Genomic DNA, 16540 nt, shown 5'->3' on the forward strand with positions numbered 1-16540 from the left:
TTTGCTCCAAAATAAGATTCAAAGACGTCTGCAGAAAGAATGGGGTGTCAGCTATGACATGGCACCTTGAGTTAGAAAACATTTATTTTGGTTGTTGAGTAAGTGAAATGGATTTACACCTGGTAACGGAATTGCATCATGGATCCCTGATCTGTACTACACGTAAATGCATAATTATGGATATGAATGTCATTTTCCTCATGTTTCATAAGTTTTGACATCACAGCTCAGCTCAGCACAGCAGAGCACTGTAAAGTACAGTGCAGTACAATACAGCACAGAATGGCAGAGTAGGGTAGAGTACAGTAGAGTTCAGTACAGTAGAGTGCAGTTGAGTACACTGCAGTATAGTACAGTAGAGTTCAGTATATTATATTCTACTGTACTATACTTTACGGTACTGTATTGTACTGTACTACTCTATTGTATTGGACTGTACTCTACTGTGATCTACTCACTGTACTGTATTGTACTTGACTGTGCTCTACTCACTGTACAGTACTGTGCTATCCAAACTTGTGAAACATACTGTATGTCTATGATAGGTTCAGATTTGGTCCATCCCGGTTCGTTTGTGGACTGGGTGGACTGACCAAATTTGAACATCCATGGACGTCTGGTGTCGGTCGATGCTCAGTGGGTGAGGATGCTGGTTATGGTAAATGGAAAGAGAGGGGTGGTAATGGGTGGGTGTTAGTAAGAGCTGGGAGAGGTGACATTAACTGGAGAGTGAGAACGAGAGGCAGAGTGAGAGAGAGGGAGAGGTTGTCCAGACTCAGACTGCTCTAACACTCTTGGTTTGACCACCAGATAACAGAAAGAGGAAGAAAACAGTAACCAGCTGAACATAACAGTATGACAGTGGGAGGCAGGACAGTAGCAGGTGACTATTATGATTTCCCATTGTAGCCAATTCAGTTGCAACAATTCCATTACTGATTTTTTTGGTAACGGAATTACGAGTTTTAATCACTTACTAATTCATAAACAAAATTGATATTAGTAAATCACTATAACTAATTGGTGGTCGACGATTACTTGTTACTTCTGTGAACTTTCATTATCCTCCCTCCTCATGAGGGAGATAAATGTTTAAATATCTTGAAGATACAGTATGTGGGATTTTGGTAACAGAATTACAAGGCACAAGGCAATGTAAACAATTTCTCTAAAACAAAATATAACTGTTGATATTAGTTGTCAGGGGTCTTTACTTCAATATTATTGTGTTTTGATGTATTTCTGATACCTTTTAATACTTTTTCTGGTAGATGTTTTCTAACACCCCTTTTCCATCTGTTTATCCAGAAATCAAAACCTTTACGTATGCCTAATTAAGATGGAAAATGATTGAAACATCTATCTATGCCTTCCCAAAAATATAGACTCTTAGCTTTCATTTGACATCCAATTTGACATGCTCCTATGAACTTCACATGTTGGTACTCATGGGTCATTTTAGATGGAAATGCCCTTAGAAACTGTGCACACCTTGGAGAGGTGTGTGGTCACTTGGAGACACCAGTCAGTCCTCTCACTCAAACCCTTGTCATTTTTGTTGTCTTATGTTGCACCTACCCCACATTTACCAGGAATATACTTATTATCATGTTAATGAATGTAACAAGAGTATTTTCAGATTTCGGTATCAACAAATGCGGCAAAAAAGGAAGTAAATGTAAAATGCACATAATATAATCAGTGTAATGTTTGTATTCAGTGTTGTGTCAGGTGAACTGTTGTGTCCTCAACTTTGGTCTAATAATTTTCCCATTATCTCCAAGCTGTTCCCTTTCAATTGCTACCATGGTTATGCTTATGCTTTCCATGTTTCTTCTGTAAGAAACATTTCAATTCAGCCACATCCATATAGGCCAATTCCCACAAGTGTAAAAGGTTAAAGGGTGAGGATTTTGGGAAAAGATCATTCATGAATGAATGATCTATTAATAGAGAGGCCAGTGGAAATGGAAGAGCATTGATCTGTAATAACTCAATCAATATTCCATGTTACATGTGCACTCAGTGTATCCAGAAGAACCAGGTGCTCCTTTACCCATGAGCACAGCAGAAGAGAAACTGGAGCATTTTCTCTCTCAGGCCCTGAGGACCCCTCTAGCCACCCCCCATCCTAGCCCCCCTAACCCCCCTTGCACCCTGTCTCCCAACTTTCCCTGAGGCCAACCTGCCACCCTCTCTCATTCTCATACATGCTGCATATTTCATCAGGAAGTGCTGGAGTAGGGAAGAAATGACCTCAGGATCACCAAACTATCTAAAGTCTAGACATCTTGACCGATAGGAACGTCTTCTACAAGTGTCTAACAAAAATAAACTTCGATCTGAGAAAGAAAAGCTTGGGCTTTCTGAAACATGACTTTTTTTATTATTATTTTCTTCTCCATCCATTTCATGAGAAAGGGCTACAATAGTGGAACTGTTGACGGTAATTATCTTTGTCTGGCTGCTGAAGCTTGATTTGGTGCACTGCCTTTTTCTAATTTTAGTTTGTCCGACTCTGATCCTCAGTCCTTTTGACCTGGAGAATATCAAACTCTGTCTGGGCTGAGATGCATGGGGGAAGGAGGCACATTTGAATACATTCAGACAGCATTAGCGGAAAGGGAGCACAGGCTACACTGAATCAGCTCAAAATAACCCTCAGAAACAGTGTGAGAGTTGAGGCACCAGGTTAATCAGGATGTAATGACTCCCTGGGCCATAGGACCTTGGGTTGAGATTGAATCAAAATGACAATGTGTGGAATGACTACCCTCAGACATACTCTTTTCTGTGTCTGCTGTGGGTTTGTCCTGACTTTCCCATGGAAATACCTGGGTTGGCTGATATACAGTATATTTAATGTATCATGAAGGTAGGAGGCGGAGAGTGAGGAGAATGTATACATCATCCTAAAGGGGTTGCAGTGAAAGGTAAAATGAGGGTGAGATGAAGACAGCAAATATGGGTGAGAAGAAAAGAGATGTGGCAGTACAAAATGAAAGGGAGAAAGATAAGGTAAGAAGAGAGAAAGTGAGAGAGGAGAGAAGAAAATGGAGAGACGCCAATAGAAAGAAGGGGGGAAAACTGGCACAATACCAGCGTTGCAGGGGCGCTAAAGGAAAAACAAGCGTTTCCATGGCAACTCATGCAATGAAAAACTTTGCCTGTCAGCATTTTAACAGCGCCTTCATGACTCTACTCCTTTTATTAATTCCAGCCTCTTACCCTACAGCTTCATTAGGGCTTCACGGGTTCTGGAGGCTACTTATTCAGGTCAATCCCTGGAGCACAGGACCCAAGGAGCAGCTAGCTCCAGCAAGACAAGACCAGAATACCTGTCCAGTGAGGAGCGCATCGTCGGTGTGACTTAATTGGTGCCCTCTCATTGCTCTTGTACAATGAGGGCCCCAAAAACGGACTAATGTATGCCATATGTTTTCCTCCTAACCCCACTAATACAACAGGTCAGGCTCATGCATTTGCATGTGCTTGAAGACAGATTTGAATGTGATAGAAAAATAGCAAAGACTTGTGGAGTTGACGTTGTTTCATACAACACTTGACTTAAGTGTTTTCTAAAATACTTCAAAAACAACCAAGAATTGGCCGTCAAAATTATAGAGATGCATTAAATCAGAGGGCTTAAGGGCAGGAGTGTTAGAGAGGGTGACATTGGGCTCTACTGTAAAAACAGCAGGAAAACGTTGGCCCCTGGAATTAGAAGGTCAAGATGAATCCCTATGCCAACCTGAGGGTGGGCGTTCTGTACTGTACCTGGGTTGTGCAAAGATACTCGCGTGGAGATGTTGATTTCCTGCAGATGCTCCAGTGTCTCAGTGTGGAACAGGCGAATAGAAGAGCCCTCACTAAAGGCCATCCAAACTCCTCCCCCAGCCCGCACCATATGGGCCACGGTCACCATGGGGTCTGGGTGCACCTCAAACCTCTGGAAGAGAGGGAAGGGGGGAAGCTGTCAATAACATCACTATGGAAGCAGTGAATAATATCACCATGGAAACCATAGTAGAGATGGGACTTAAAATAGGCCTAGAGCTGGCAAGCAAATGCTTACACACAGAACATGTATATACAAATCAATGACCAAACAGTATGGCCACCGTTAGACCCGGTTTACATTGGTATTTTAAATTAGATATACTGTAGATCTGAGTTTTTTATGAATACAATTCATTTTACATGTAGAGATCCTGGTCTAAATGCAATAGAACATATTTGTTTTGTCAAATCACGTGATGTTATCTTGGTTAGCTTTCTCTGCTATCAGATATAAGGGTTATGTGAGGAACTGCTGAGGTACATGCTCACAATCTGGAGAAAAAAATTATCCTAGAGAAATCTGGACATTTATAATACCGGTATATTGCATTCTGGCTATCAAAACAAATTACCATATTAAGTGTGACGTTACTGTCTGTAATTGCTTATTTACCATTGCTCTGCACATCACAATTTTATGGACCTGTATGTAGACACCTTATCCATAATGAAGTTATAATATCATAGATATGACTTTATTAAACGTATGCATGCACATAAAAACTCACCCACACAGAAGCACACACACAAATGTGCACACTAAAAAAGGACTGTGGCTCAATGACATATAAGAACCCCTCTCCAGGAGTTGTATTTAATAGTGTTGGATAATAATGTGGCATAATCACCTTCCGGTGTAAAAACCATGCAGATTAAAAACAAAAAACTATGTTTTAAATCTGAAATATGTAACTTTTTGTGCAACCTGACCAAATTCACATAGAATTGTTAGTTATAGATCTGTCATTCTCATTAAAAGCAAGTCTAACAAGCGGTAGATCTGTTCAATGTGCCCTATTTCTATGCTTCCCGTTCTTAAGTTGTGTTTTTACGTCTTTTACTTTCGGTTCTGTGCACCAGCTTCAAACAGCTGAAAATACTATATTTTTGGTTAATTAACAAATATTTCACAGTGGTTTAGATGGTACAATGATTCTCTGCGCTTGCTTATTTTGTCACATAAACTGAAATTAGGCGAACTATTAGAATTTTATCAACCAGGAAATGGCAGAGCGATTTCTGCATATTGCACCTTTAAGTGATAATTAGGCTGAAAAAGAAAGGAAATTCACATGAGCACCACAATGCCTACTCCACCCTTGCTCTACCAAGGTTTTCCACCACACAGCTTTGACCTACAGTAGCTATGTTGGTCTATTATACTTCAAACAATGTTTAGGCAGGTTTCATAGGATTCAAACCTTCTCAAACAGCCTAATTCATACTCTTAAAGGAGGTGCTCCCACAATAATGTGATTTGTACCGCATACAAGGTAAATTATTGAATTTTTCACACATCACTAATTCATACTCTTCAGAGGGATAATGGATTTTACAGTGTCCTGCTATTAAAATTATGTGTGTGTATATATTAGCCCCCCATCCTTAGGCTGTATGTATTTTTTAGATATAAGCCTATTGGAAATTGTAGCATCACAATCTTTATTGCAAAAATAAATACAGATACAAACATAACTTTAAGCTACATATTCACTTGACTGAGGTAATGAACTGTCCTTTGATCATCACAGCAATTGATTAAACAGGACCATGTTTGCATATTCTGAGTTTATGTCAATATTACACAGATACGCTAACGGTTACAGAAATCAGAAATGCAGACAGGATTTATATATCTGAGTAACACACCACCACCTTTTGTTATGTTGGGCACCTACTGACCAAAAAAATGATGTTATTATGAAAATAAAACATTTTCTCAATGACGTATTGTAACCAGGACCTCTATACCAGGCAATGTCAGAAAGGCCCTAAAAATTGTCAAAGACCCAAGTCATAGATTGTTTTCGCTGCTACCGCACAGTAAGTGGTACTGATGCATCAAGACTTGAACCAACAAGACCCTGAACAGCTTCTACCCCAATGCCATAAGACTGCTAAGTAGTTAAAAACCTCTTGGCGCACAGATCCCTTTAGCGGGATCATTTTCGTAAACATCCGCTGAATTGCAGAGCGCCAAATTAAAAGAAATTACAAAAAAAATTTAATTTCATGAAATCACAAGTGCAATATACCAAAACACAGCTTAGCTTGTTGTTAATCCACCTGTCGTGTCAGATTTTGAAAATATGCTTTACAGCGAAAGCAATCCAAGCGTTGGTGTGAGTTTATCGATCACTAGACAAAACATTACAAACAGCTAGCAGCAATGTAGATTGGTCACGAAAGTCAGAAAAGCAATACAATTAATCGCTTACCTTTGATGATCTTCGGATGTTTGCACTCATGAGACTCCCAGCTACACAATAAATGTTACTTTTGTTCGATAAAGATTATTTTATATCCAAAAACCTCCATTTGGTTGGCGCGTTATGTTCAGTAAACCACAGGCTCGTGCAGGTCATGAAGGGCAGACGAAAATTCTAAATAGTATCCGTAAAGTTTGTAGAAACATGTCAAACATTTTTATAATCAATCCTCAGGTTGTTTTTAACATAAATAATCGATAATATTTCAACCGGACGGTAAACTATTCAATACAAGAGAGAAAGAAAATGTCGAGCTACCACTTTCGCGCGCATGAACTAATCGAAAGACATCTGGTAGTCCACTGACACGATTTGATAAATCTCGCTCATTTTTCAGAATAAAATCTTGAAACTATGTCTAAAGACTGTTCACACCCTGTGGAAGCCAATGGAAAAGGAATCTGGTAGATATCCCTTTAAATGGAGGAAAGGCAGGCAATGGAACAGGGATTCTTCAAAATAAGAGGCACTTCCTGGTTGGATTTCCTCAGGTTTTCGCCTGCAAAATCAGTTCTGTTACTCACAGACAATATTTTGACAGTTCTGGAAACTTTAGAGTGTTTTCTATCCTAATCTGTCAATTATATGCATCTGGGCCTGAGAAATAGGCCGTTTACTTTGGGAACGTTATTTTTCCAAACATAAAAATACTGCCCCCTAGCTTCAAGAGGTTTTAACCAAATAGCATTTCACTGTCAGTCACAATTGTTGTTTACAAAGCAAGTGACAAATAAAATGTGATTTGATTTATATTGCTAAAATAAAGATTAAAGGAAATACAGGGAGGCACCACATTACTACTAGACAAAACAGCTCACTCAATCAAGCCTGATGGTCTTGTAAGTATAAAAGCAAAGCATGCTTTCATTTAATAAATATAAGCTTGAAATGGTAGTGGAATGGGATAAAGTCTTGGTGTGGTGTGTGAAGAATCCAATAATTTACCTTGCATACGGTACAAACCACATTATTGTGGGAGCACCTCCTTTAAGAGTATGAATTAGGCTGTTTGAGAAGGTTTGAATCCTAAGCAACCTGCCTACACATTGTTTGAAGTACTTGATTAGAAAAGACCAATAGAACATCTGAATGTAGCCCTCTTTAAATCTTTCCACAAAACCCAAGTAGGTCAGATGACTGGAGATTACCAACCCTGCTTTCTCAGAAGGCCATAGTGTGTCTCTCTTGAGTTTGTAATTAACTGCACCAATGATTCACAGACTGGGGCATCTTTTCTACTGTGTCAGTATACAACATCCTCCCACCCTCCAACTTCTCAAGACCACAGGAAAAGAGAAGGCTTTTCAGGCAAAAACTCGGGCTCCCAAGTGGTGCAGCGGTCTAAGGCACTGCATCTCAGTGCAAGAGGCGTCACTACAGTCCCTGGTTTGAATCCAGGCTCTATCACATCCAGCTGTGATTGGGAGTCCTATAGGGCGGTGCACAATTGGCCCAGCGTCGTCTGGGGTAGGCTGTCATTGTAAATAAGAATTTGTTCTTAACTGACTTGCCTAGTTAAATAAAAACATTTTTTAAATGAATGAGTCGCTGAGGAAGAGCAACGAGCCTTATCATGGCTAGGCATGCTAGCCCCGAGGTCTGCACCATGACAGGGGCTGGCTCTGGCATCATCTCACAGGTCCTCTTGGTTTATGAGTGAGGGGCTAAGAGATTAGTCAGAAAGAGAGCGAGACAGTGAGAGTGAGAGTAAGTGTGAGAGAGAAAGAGAAAGAGAGAGCGCGAGGCACCAGCGGACAGGGATTTCAACCTGTTTGTGTGCTCTTGCCAGAGGGACCTCCTTTGTTTGAGAGTGGGGAGAGAAGAGAACCCTTTGATGTGTTTTCTCTTTTAATTGACTCCACAGCAGTAGGTGCATGCTCTGCTCTGTTTGGGAGGAGAGGATACTGCATCTCTCCCATTTTCAAGTGCAACCACAAAGAAAATATGTTTGGATTAGGTTTAGAAAAATAAAATAAAAGGGTTAGGGTTAAGTTTAGGGTTAGGACCAGGGTTAAAGTTAGGGTTAGGGCAAGGGTTAGTAGATTGTTAGTTGAACCATAACTGATCATCTGTAGAGCATCTACATTTAAACAAAAAAAATTCTACAGATGGACTATACAAATAAAGTGTTACCAAATGTTTTTTTTCTGATAGAGAATTCAATTCAAGAAGTCTTATTTCAAATAATTTAAGATCTAATAACAGACCAAGTTCAAACGTGTATAAAATGTAAAGAACATTAACAATGTCAGTGAACCGTGAGAAATTATGAGGGGGGTTTAATCAGTGATTTTGGCATAAACAGACTAATTCTTAATTAACAGACTGATCATTAACTGACACCCTGTCATCATGACACCTTGTCTAGCATATGTTTCACTGGATATGTCATTATCTGGCTGCTTTAAATTTGATCTGTCCCTGTACATTGGTGAGGCCAAACACAATTTTTTTTTTTTATTTAACCTTTATTTAACTAGGCAAGTCAGTTAAGAACAAATTCTTATTTACAATAACAGTCTACACCGGCCAAACCCGGACAATGCTGGGCCAATTGTGTGCCACCCTATGGGACTCCCAATCATGGCAGGTTGTGATACAGCCTGGATTCAAACCAGGGTGTCTGTAGTGACGCCTCAAGCACTGAGATGCAGTGCCTTAGACCGCTGCGCCACTCGGGAGCCCAATGCCATAGCCACAGTAATAATTAATTGACTGGTAGGGTAATTTAATTGAAGAGGTTAGTGGAAGTGATATTTGTTTACAGGGCTGCATGACTGCCAGCCTTGACAACATTGGATACTGCCTGGAGAGCCCATCAGCCTATCAGAGCATATATTTGGCACTAAGGTCTCTTCTAAAATGGATGGTGATGCTGAACATGTAGTGGAGCACTCTTTCCTCACTATCAAATAAAGTGAAGGCAACAACTGCTCACCCAATTGACACCGTGGTATTAGGGAGCTGAGTTCTGCATTGCTTACAACCACGAGAGTGGTAGCAAAGCGTGACAGAGGTAATATGCCCCTACCACCCATCACTGCTGTCACACAAACAGCAGCACCACCCAAGTCCTTCATCAGCAGAAGAGAGAAGCACTGCTGGCTAAAGCCCCAGCACTAAAGTATCACTAAAGTCCCACCGCCTGAACAGCTCATTAGCCCTGCATTACACTGAGCGCAATCTCAATCGCACTCCACACTCTCCTTTCCCACCTGGAAAAAAGGAACACCTATGTGAGAATGCTGTACCTGCCTAAATGATTACCGCCCCGTGGCACTCACGTCGGGAGCCATGAAGTGCTTTGAAAGGCTGGTCATGGCTCACATCAATAGCATCCTCCCGACACCCGAGACTCACTCCAATTCGCACACCGCCCCAACAGATCCACAGATGATGCAATCTCAATCGCACTCCACACCGCCCTTTCTCACCTGGACAAAAGGAACACCTATGTGAGAATGCTGTTCATTGACTACAGCTCAGAGTTCAACACCATAGTGCCCACAAAGTGCATCACTAAGCTAAGGACCCTGGGACTAAACACCTCCCTCGGCAACTGGATCCTGGACTTTCTGACAGACCGCCCCCTGGTGGTAATGGTAGGCAACAACATATGTGCCACGTGCTTAGTCCCCTCCTGTACTCCCTGTTCACAGATGACTGCATGGCCAAGCATGACTACAACACCATCATTAAGTTTGCTGACAACACAACAGTGGTAGGCCTGATCATGGACAACGATGAGATGGCCTATAGGGAGGAGGTCAGAGCCCTGGCAGTGTGGTGCCAGGACAACAACCTCTCCCTCAATATGAGCAAGACAAAGGAGCTGATCGTGGACTACAGGAAAAAGCGGGTCGAGAGTTTCAAGTTCCTTGGTGTCCACATCACCAACAAACTATCATGGTCCAAACATACCAAGACAGTAGTGAAGAGGGCACGACAAAACCCTTTCCCCCTAAGGAGACTGAAAAGATTTGGCATGGGTCCCCAGAACCTCAAAAAGTTCTACAGCTGCACCATGGAGAGCATCCTGACTGGTTGCATCACCGCCTGCCATGGCAACTGCTCGGCCTTTGACAGCAAGGTGCTACAGAGGGTAGTGCGTACGGCCCAGTACATCACTGGGGCCAAGCTTCCTGACATCCAGGACCTATACATTAGGCTGTGTCAGAGAAAGGCCCAAAAAATCATCAAAGGCTCCAGTCACCCAAGTCATAGACTGTTCTCTCTGTTACCGCACGGCAAGCGATACCAAGTTTAGGACCAAAAGGCTCAAAAGGCACATAGCCATAAGACTGCTGAACAATTAATTAAATGGCCACCCGGACTATTTACATTGACCCCTCCCCTTTGTTTTTACACTGTTGCTACTCGTTGCTCCTTATTATCTATGCATAGTCACTTTACAAATTACCTCGGCTAACCGGTAACCCCGCCCATTGACTCGGTACCAGTACCCCCTGTATATAGCCTCGTTATTGTTAAAAATATATACTCTGTTTTATTACATTGTTTTACTTTAGTTTATTAAATATAAATAAATATAGTAAATATTTTCTTAACTCTATTTCTTAAACTGCATTGTTAGTTATTTAAGGGCTTGAAAGTAAGCATTTCACGGTAAGGTCTCCACCCACAGCGTTCACACAGCGTTCACATCACTGAAATGGTCCACCCACAAGGACAGTATGGTGAAAAAGGCACAATAGCGCCTCTTCAACCTCAGGAGGCTGAAGAAAGGTGGCTTGTCACCTAAAACCCTCACAAACGAGATTGATAAACAGCTTCTATCTCAAGGCCATCAGACTACTAAACAGCAATCACTAACTCAGAGAAGCTGCTGCCTACATAGAGACTCACTAGTCCCTTTAAACAATACCACTTTAATAATGTTTACATATCTTACATTACTCATCTCATATGTACAGTGCCTTGCAAAAGAATTCATCCCCCTTGGCGTTTTTTTCTATTTTGTTGCATTACAACCTGTAATTTAAATGTATTTTTTATTTGGATTTCATGAAATGGACATACACAAAATAGTCCAAATTGGTGAAGTGAAATTCAAAAAATTACTTGTTTCAAAAAATTAAAAAAATGATAAACGGAAAAGTGGTGCGTGCATATGTTTTCACCCTCTTTGCTATGAAGCCCTTAAATACGATCTGGAGAAGCCAATTACCTTCAGAAGTCAAAAATTGTTAAATAACGTCCACCTGTGCGCAATCTAAGTGTCACATGATCTGTCACATGATCTCAGTATATATACACCTGTTGGAAAAGCCCTAGAGTCTGCAACACCACTAAGCAAGGGGCACCATGAAGACCAAGGAGCTCTCCAAACAGGTCCGGAACAAAGTTGTGGAGAGCAACAGTTCAGGGTATAAACTTTGAACATCCCACGGAGCACCATGAAATCGATTATTAAAAAATGGAAAGAATATGGCACCACAATAAACCTGCCAAGAGAGGGCCGCAAACCAAAACTCTCAGACCAGGCAAGGAGGGCATTAATCAGAGAGGCAACAAAGAGACCAAAGATAACCGTGAAGGAGCTGCAAAACTCCACAGCGGAGATTGGAGTATCTGTCCATAGGACCACTTTAAGCCGTACACTCCACTGAGCTGGGCTTTATGGAAGAGTGGCCAGAAAAAAGCAATTTCTAAAGTAAAAAATAAGCAAACAAGTTTGTTGTTCGCCAAGAGGCATGTGGGAGACTCCCCAAACATATGGAAGAAGGTACTCTGGTCAGATGTGACAAAAATGTAGCTTTTTGGCCATCAAGGAAAATGCTATGTCTGGCGCAAACCCAACACCTCTCATCACCCAGAGAACACTATCCCCACAGTGAAGCATGGTGGTGGCAGCATCATGCTGTGGGGATGTTTTTCATCGGCAGGGACTGGGAAACTGGTCAGAATTGAAGGAATGATGGATGGCGCTAAATACAGGGAATGTCTTCAGGGAAACCTGTTTCAGTCTTCCAGAGATTTGAGACTGGGATGGAGGTTCACCTTCCAGCAGGATAATGACCCTAAGCATACTGCTAAAGCAACACTCAGGTGGTTTAAGGGGAAACATTTATGACTTAAAGATTGCTGTACACCAGCGGAACCCATCCAACTTGAAGGAGCTGGAACAGTTTTGCCTTGAAGAATGGGCAAAAATCCCAGTGGCTAGATGTGCCAAGCTTATAGAGACATACCCCAAGAGACTTGCAGCTGTAATTGCTGCAAAAGGTGGTTCTACAAAGTATTGACTTTAGGCGGGTGAATAGTTATGCACTTACTTCTTGTTTGTTTCACAATAAAAAATATTTTGCATCTTCAAAGTGGTAGACATGTTGTGTAAATCAAATGATACAAACCCCCCAAACAACATTTTAATTCCAGGTTGTATGGCAAGAAAATAGGAAAAATGCCAAGGGGGTGAATACTTTCGCAAGCCACTGTATATACTGTATCTTATACCATCTATTGCATCTTGCCTATGCCGCTCGGCCATCGCTCATCCATGTATTTATATATACATATTCTTATTCCATCCATTTAGATTTGTGTGTATTAGGTAGTTGTTGGGGAATTATTAGATAACTTGCTAGATATTACTGCACTGTTGGAACTGGAAGCACAAGCATTTCGCTACACTTGCATTAACATCTGCTAACCATGTGTACAGTATGTGACCAATAACATTTGTTTTGATTTGATTTGACATGTTGTATTCGGCGCATGTGACATAACATTTGATTTGATTTGACAATGTGTCTGTTCTTAGGAGAGGAGCAAATCCACAGCCACAATCACACAGCCATGGAGGTGAAGGAAGGATGGAGGGGATTGGGCATGGAGAGGGAGAAGGATGAAAGTGGGCATGCTTAGGACAGGAGGAAGGAGGCGGAGTAAGCATATTCCTATCTTATAGAGTTGGGAGGAGAGGGAGGTAGACATGCCATGCCTGTCAATATTGATCAAAGGCCCATGTGTCGATGCTGTCTTGCCTGGTTAGGCTTTGACGACAGGCCTGATTTAGAACCCTTCTTTTTGTGGGCAGATGGACCATTCCCACAGCTCTGTCACAATGCAGAACACACACACACACAGGTCGCTTCAAACCCAATAAGGGTGGAGAGGAGGAGAAGGAGGAGAGATGGATGCATATCCACAGGACTGTCTGAGGGGCTTTATTCTGTTTGCTCGGCACACTGCGATGTCACACCAGTGTGGTGCTGCCCATTTACACAGGAGCTTTGCAGGGAGCACAGTGTAGCCTTTTGTGTTAACTGCCGGCTCTATCAAGGATCATCAATTCAAGATAGAGCAGAGCTGACAGTAAGGCTGTTCTAACTTAGGTAAATGGGCTAGACCACTAAAGTAGTAGAGAGGGGTGAGTCTGAATGATCACGACCCTGGCCTGCCCCCATCACGAAGTTATTGCTTAGCCACAGGGGCAAGCGCTGCTTCCCTGATCCCAGTTCCGCATCACAGCCCCAGTGAAGTCAGCCCTCTAGGGTGTGCATTAGTAAGGAAGACAAAGTTATGAAAGGAGCGACCAGCGACGACCTGAGCACACACGCCTGTTCAACGCGGAGGAGGGATATGCTGGAGCCAGCCAGACAGAACCTTGTCTCCTTTGCGTGGTCACTCAGCTGGCTAAGCTCTGATCTCCAGAGGACTGGACAGGCAGGAAAGTGTACAAGCACAGAGAGCCACTGCTGCCTCAAAGCTCATTCTGTACTCAGGGTAAGTAATAATGTATAACTTAAGGAGTTTTGAGTTCGAATATAGTTTACAATTCCAATAGCAAGTGTGTTGAGTTGAAGTAAAAGACAGGCTTGTTGAGACTATTCTGTGCGTGAGCCTCTGCTCTAAGGCAGTTGTGAAAAGTATGCCAGGCGGAAGTGAAGATGCTTTTCAGGGGCATTTCAGGAGGTATGTGTTTGTGTGCTGTTGTGCAAACTATAAAACACTTGGTGCATCTCCTATTGTACCTGGGTGGCAAGGCTGGAGCCCTTGATGACGGTCACAGAGTTGGCACAGCTGGCCCACATAGAGTCCTCCAGTTCCAGAAGAGTCCGCACCGGCTCTGGGCCCACAATAACAGTCCTGCAGGAGTCTGGCTCCCACAGCTCACCTGAGAACACAACACAACCAACACTCAGGAGTAGAACACTTTAAACTAAAGATTTAAGATCACTTTATTTGTCAGTTGTACACAGTTCCAACCGAAATGTTACTTCCGCTTTTTTATCCCAACCCCACCGAAAGATCCACATACATACAGGTTGTAGAAGGGTGCCCGTGGAGCAGTTGTTGTGGGGGGTAAAGTGCCTTTCTCAAGGGCACAACGGCAGGCAAAAGCATCTAGAATTTGATACCAGCAATCCTCCGGTTGCCAGCTCACTTCCCAACAGATTAGAACTGGCAACCCTTCGGCTGCTGGCTCGACTCTCTAACCCCTAGGGTACCTGACGCCCCATTACTCCTACTTTACAATGGACAAATCAAAGCTCTGCTAAAACAGCTGACAAAATCATGACTTGTTATCACCATTTAATGATTATGTTTTAAATACATGCAACACTTTCTGTTTGACTATGAAATGTAGTGATTCAGCAGCTGTTGCCTTGAGCAAGGCAATTAAACTATATTTCCTCTACTTATACTGAAGCAACTTGCCCTGGTGTTTGCTAGACAAATATTCCAAACTGAAAACACATACAAATACTTATACTTACTGTTTCACAAACACACACGGGCACGCGCAACTAAGCATGCACATGCGCGCACATACACACAAATAGACATACACACATACTGTACACGCGTACTCACGCATGTACACACCAGCTTGAATCACAATTTTATGAAAGCAGTGTCTCTGGAATATGTTTTGAGACTCGTGCGCTAAACAATAATTAATTCTTAATACCATATGCTAATATCTGCCATACAATTTAATCAGCTTTCCAACTTCTTTATCGCAACTTTCTTTTTTTTGCACATCAGTGTGAAAATGAAGCAGACCTTTTTCCTTTGAGTTGTAATCACGGGCACCCATACCTGCTTCTGTGGCAACGTGTTATAAAGCGCATTACATAAGCTTTTCATTTGCAGTGCGTTAATGAAGCAACATTTAAGAAGAAAGTGCACACAGCCATTTAATTATCATTTTTAGTTGTTTATATCTTGCCTTTCAAACCAGAATAGCTTCACAATGACTTCTGACTTGCCCAGGTTAATTGCTTGTCGTGTTCTAAATGTCATTCTTCCACCTTTTCAAATTCAGTCTTTTAAAAGTCCCCTTGGCACTCCTCTACCACACGCACCACAAAAGGAAAAATTACATTGGGATTTTCAGCTAAGCAACAATGTGCTGGGAAGGCTGTTCATATGCCTTTTGATAGAAGTCCCATGTGAGGACTTGATATTTTCCTACTCCTGCAGACATGGTTTCCAGGCAGTAGTGTACCATCCAGGGGCATCAATCTTTAACAGCTGTGCAAAATGCACAAACATTGCCTGACACCATCCACGCTCCACTCCAGAGCTTTTCACCTGTCTTCTCCCTCTTTTTTATTTATTAATTTTACATAACATGAATAGTCATATTTAATCTACACGCAGCACACTGGCGTAATTAATCATCCTTTCTGCATGGCTGGAGGTGAGAGCAGAGTAGAGTGCTGGGGAGATGCAGGCAGCCACACTGACACAGCCAGGACAGATGCACCACACCACACCGCACGGTGATAAAGCCATTGTGCTCCCGCAGGCTGAGGTGACTGGGAGAGTGAATGTTGAGATTGTGCTAACTAAGCCTCCTGGCCCTACTGTATGATATGCCTGACTGACCAAAGCACAACCACGCCTACCACTGTATGGTGACTTCAGGTGTCAATTCTTTACACTGGCAGGGAATATCACCAACAATGGGCATTAAAATAGGTATTTTATGGCAATATTTTCCAAGGTTGCTAGTCTGAAATTAAGTTGCTTTTCACAAATGTATCCACTTGATGGAATCCCCTGAAAATCCTATCACGCATTACATGTCTCCGCAAGCAGACTGAATGCATGACAGAAAATATGTTTCTTACACACTCACTGAAGCATTCACTGCAGCAGATTGAGACATACATTAGCATGTACAAATCGACAGATGTACAAATTGAAACAAGGAAACAGTAAGACTCATAATTGCA

General features: G+C 42.0%; 1 protein-coding gene across 6 annotated transcripts in view; it reads right to left on the reverse strand.

The window, feature by feature from the left end:
* LOC139535716 (rho guanine nucleotide exchange factor 10-like protein) overlaps positions 1–16540 on the reverse strand; it is a 155762-nt gene that overhangs the window by 17786 nt on the left and 121436 nt on the right. For 5 of the 6 annotated variants that reach the window (XM_071335429.1, XM_071335427.1, XM_071335428.1 and 2 more), the window contains 2 exons: positions 14327–14469; positions 3778–3949 (listed from right to left, as the gene is read on the reverse strand). In XM_071335429.1, coding sequence (XP_071191530.1) covers positions 3778–3949; positions 14327–14469 — 315 coding nt within the window. The remainder of the gene's footprint in view (positions 1–3777; positions 3950–14326; positions 14470–16540) is intronic. The other variant, XM_071335431.1, reaches the window with a different exon arrangement.

This window comes from Salvelinus alpinus, chromosome 12 (genome assembly GCF_045679555.1).
Source record: "Salvelinus alpinus chromosome 12, SLU_Salpinus.1, whole genome shotgun sequence".
Classification (NCBI taxonomy): Eukaryota; Metazoa; Chordata; class Actinopteri; order Salmoniformes; family Salmonidae; genus Salvelinus; species Salvelinus alpinus.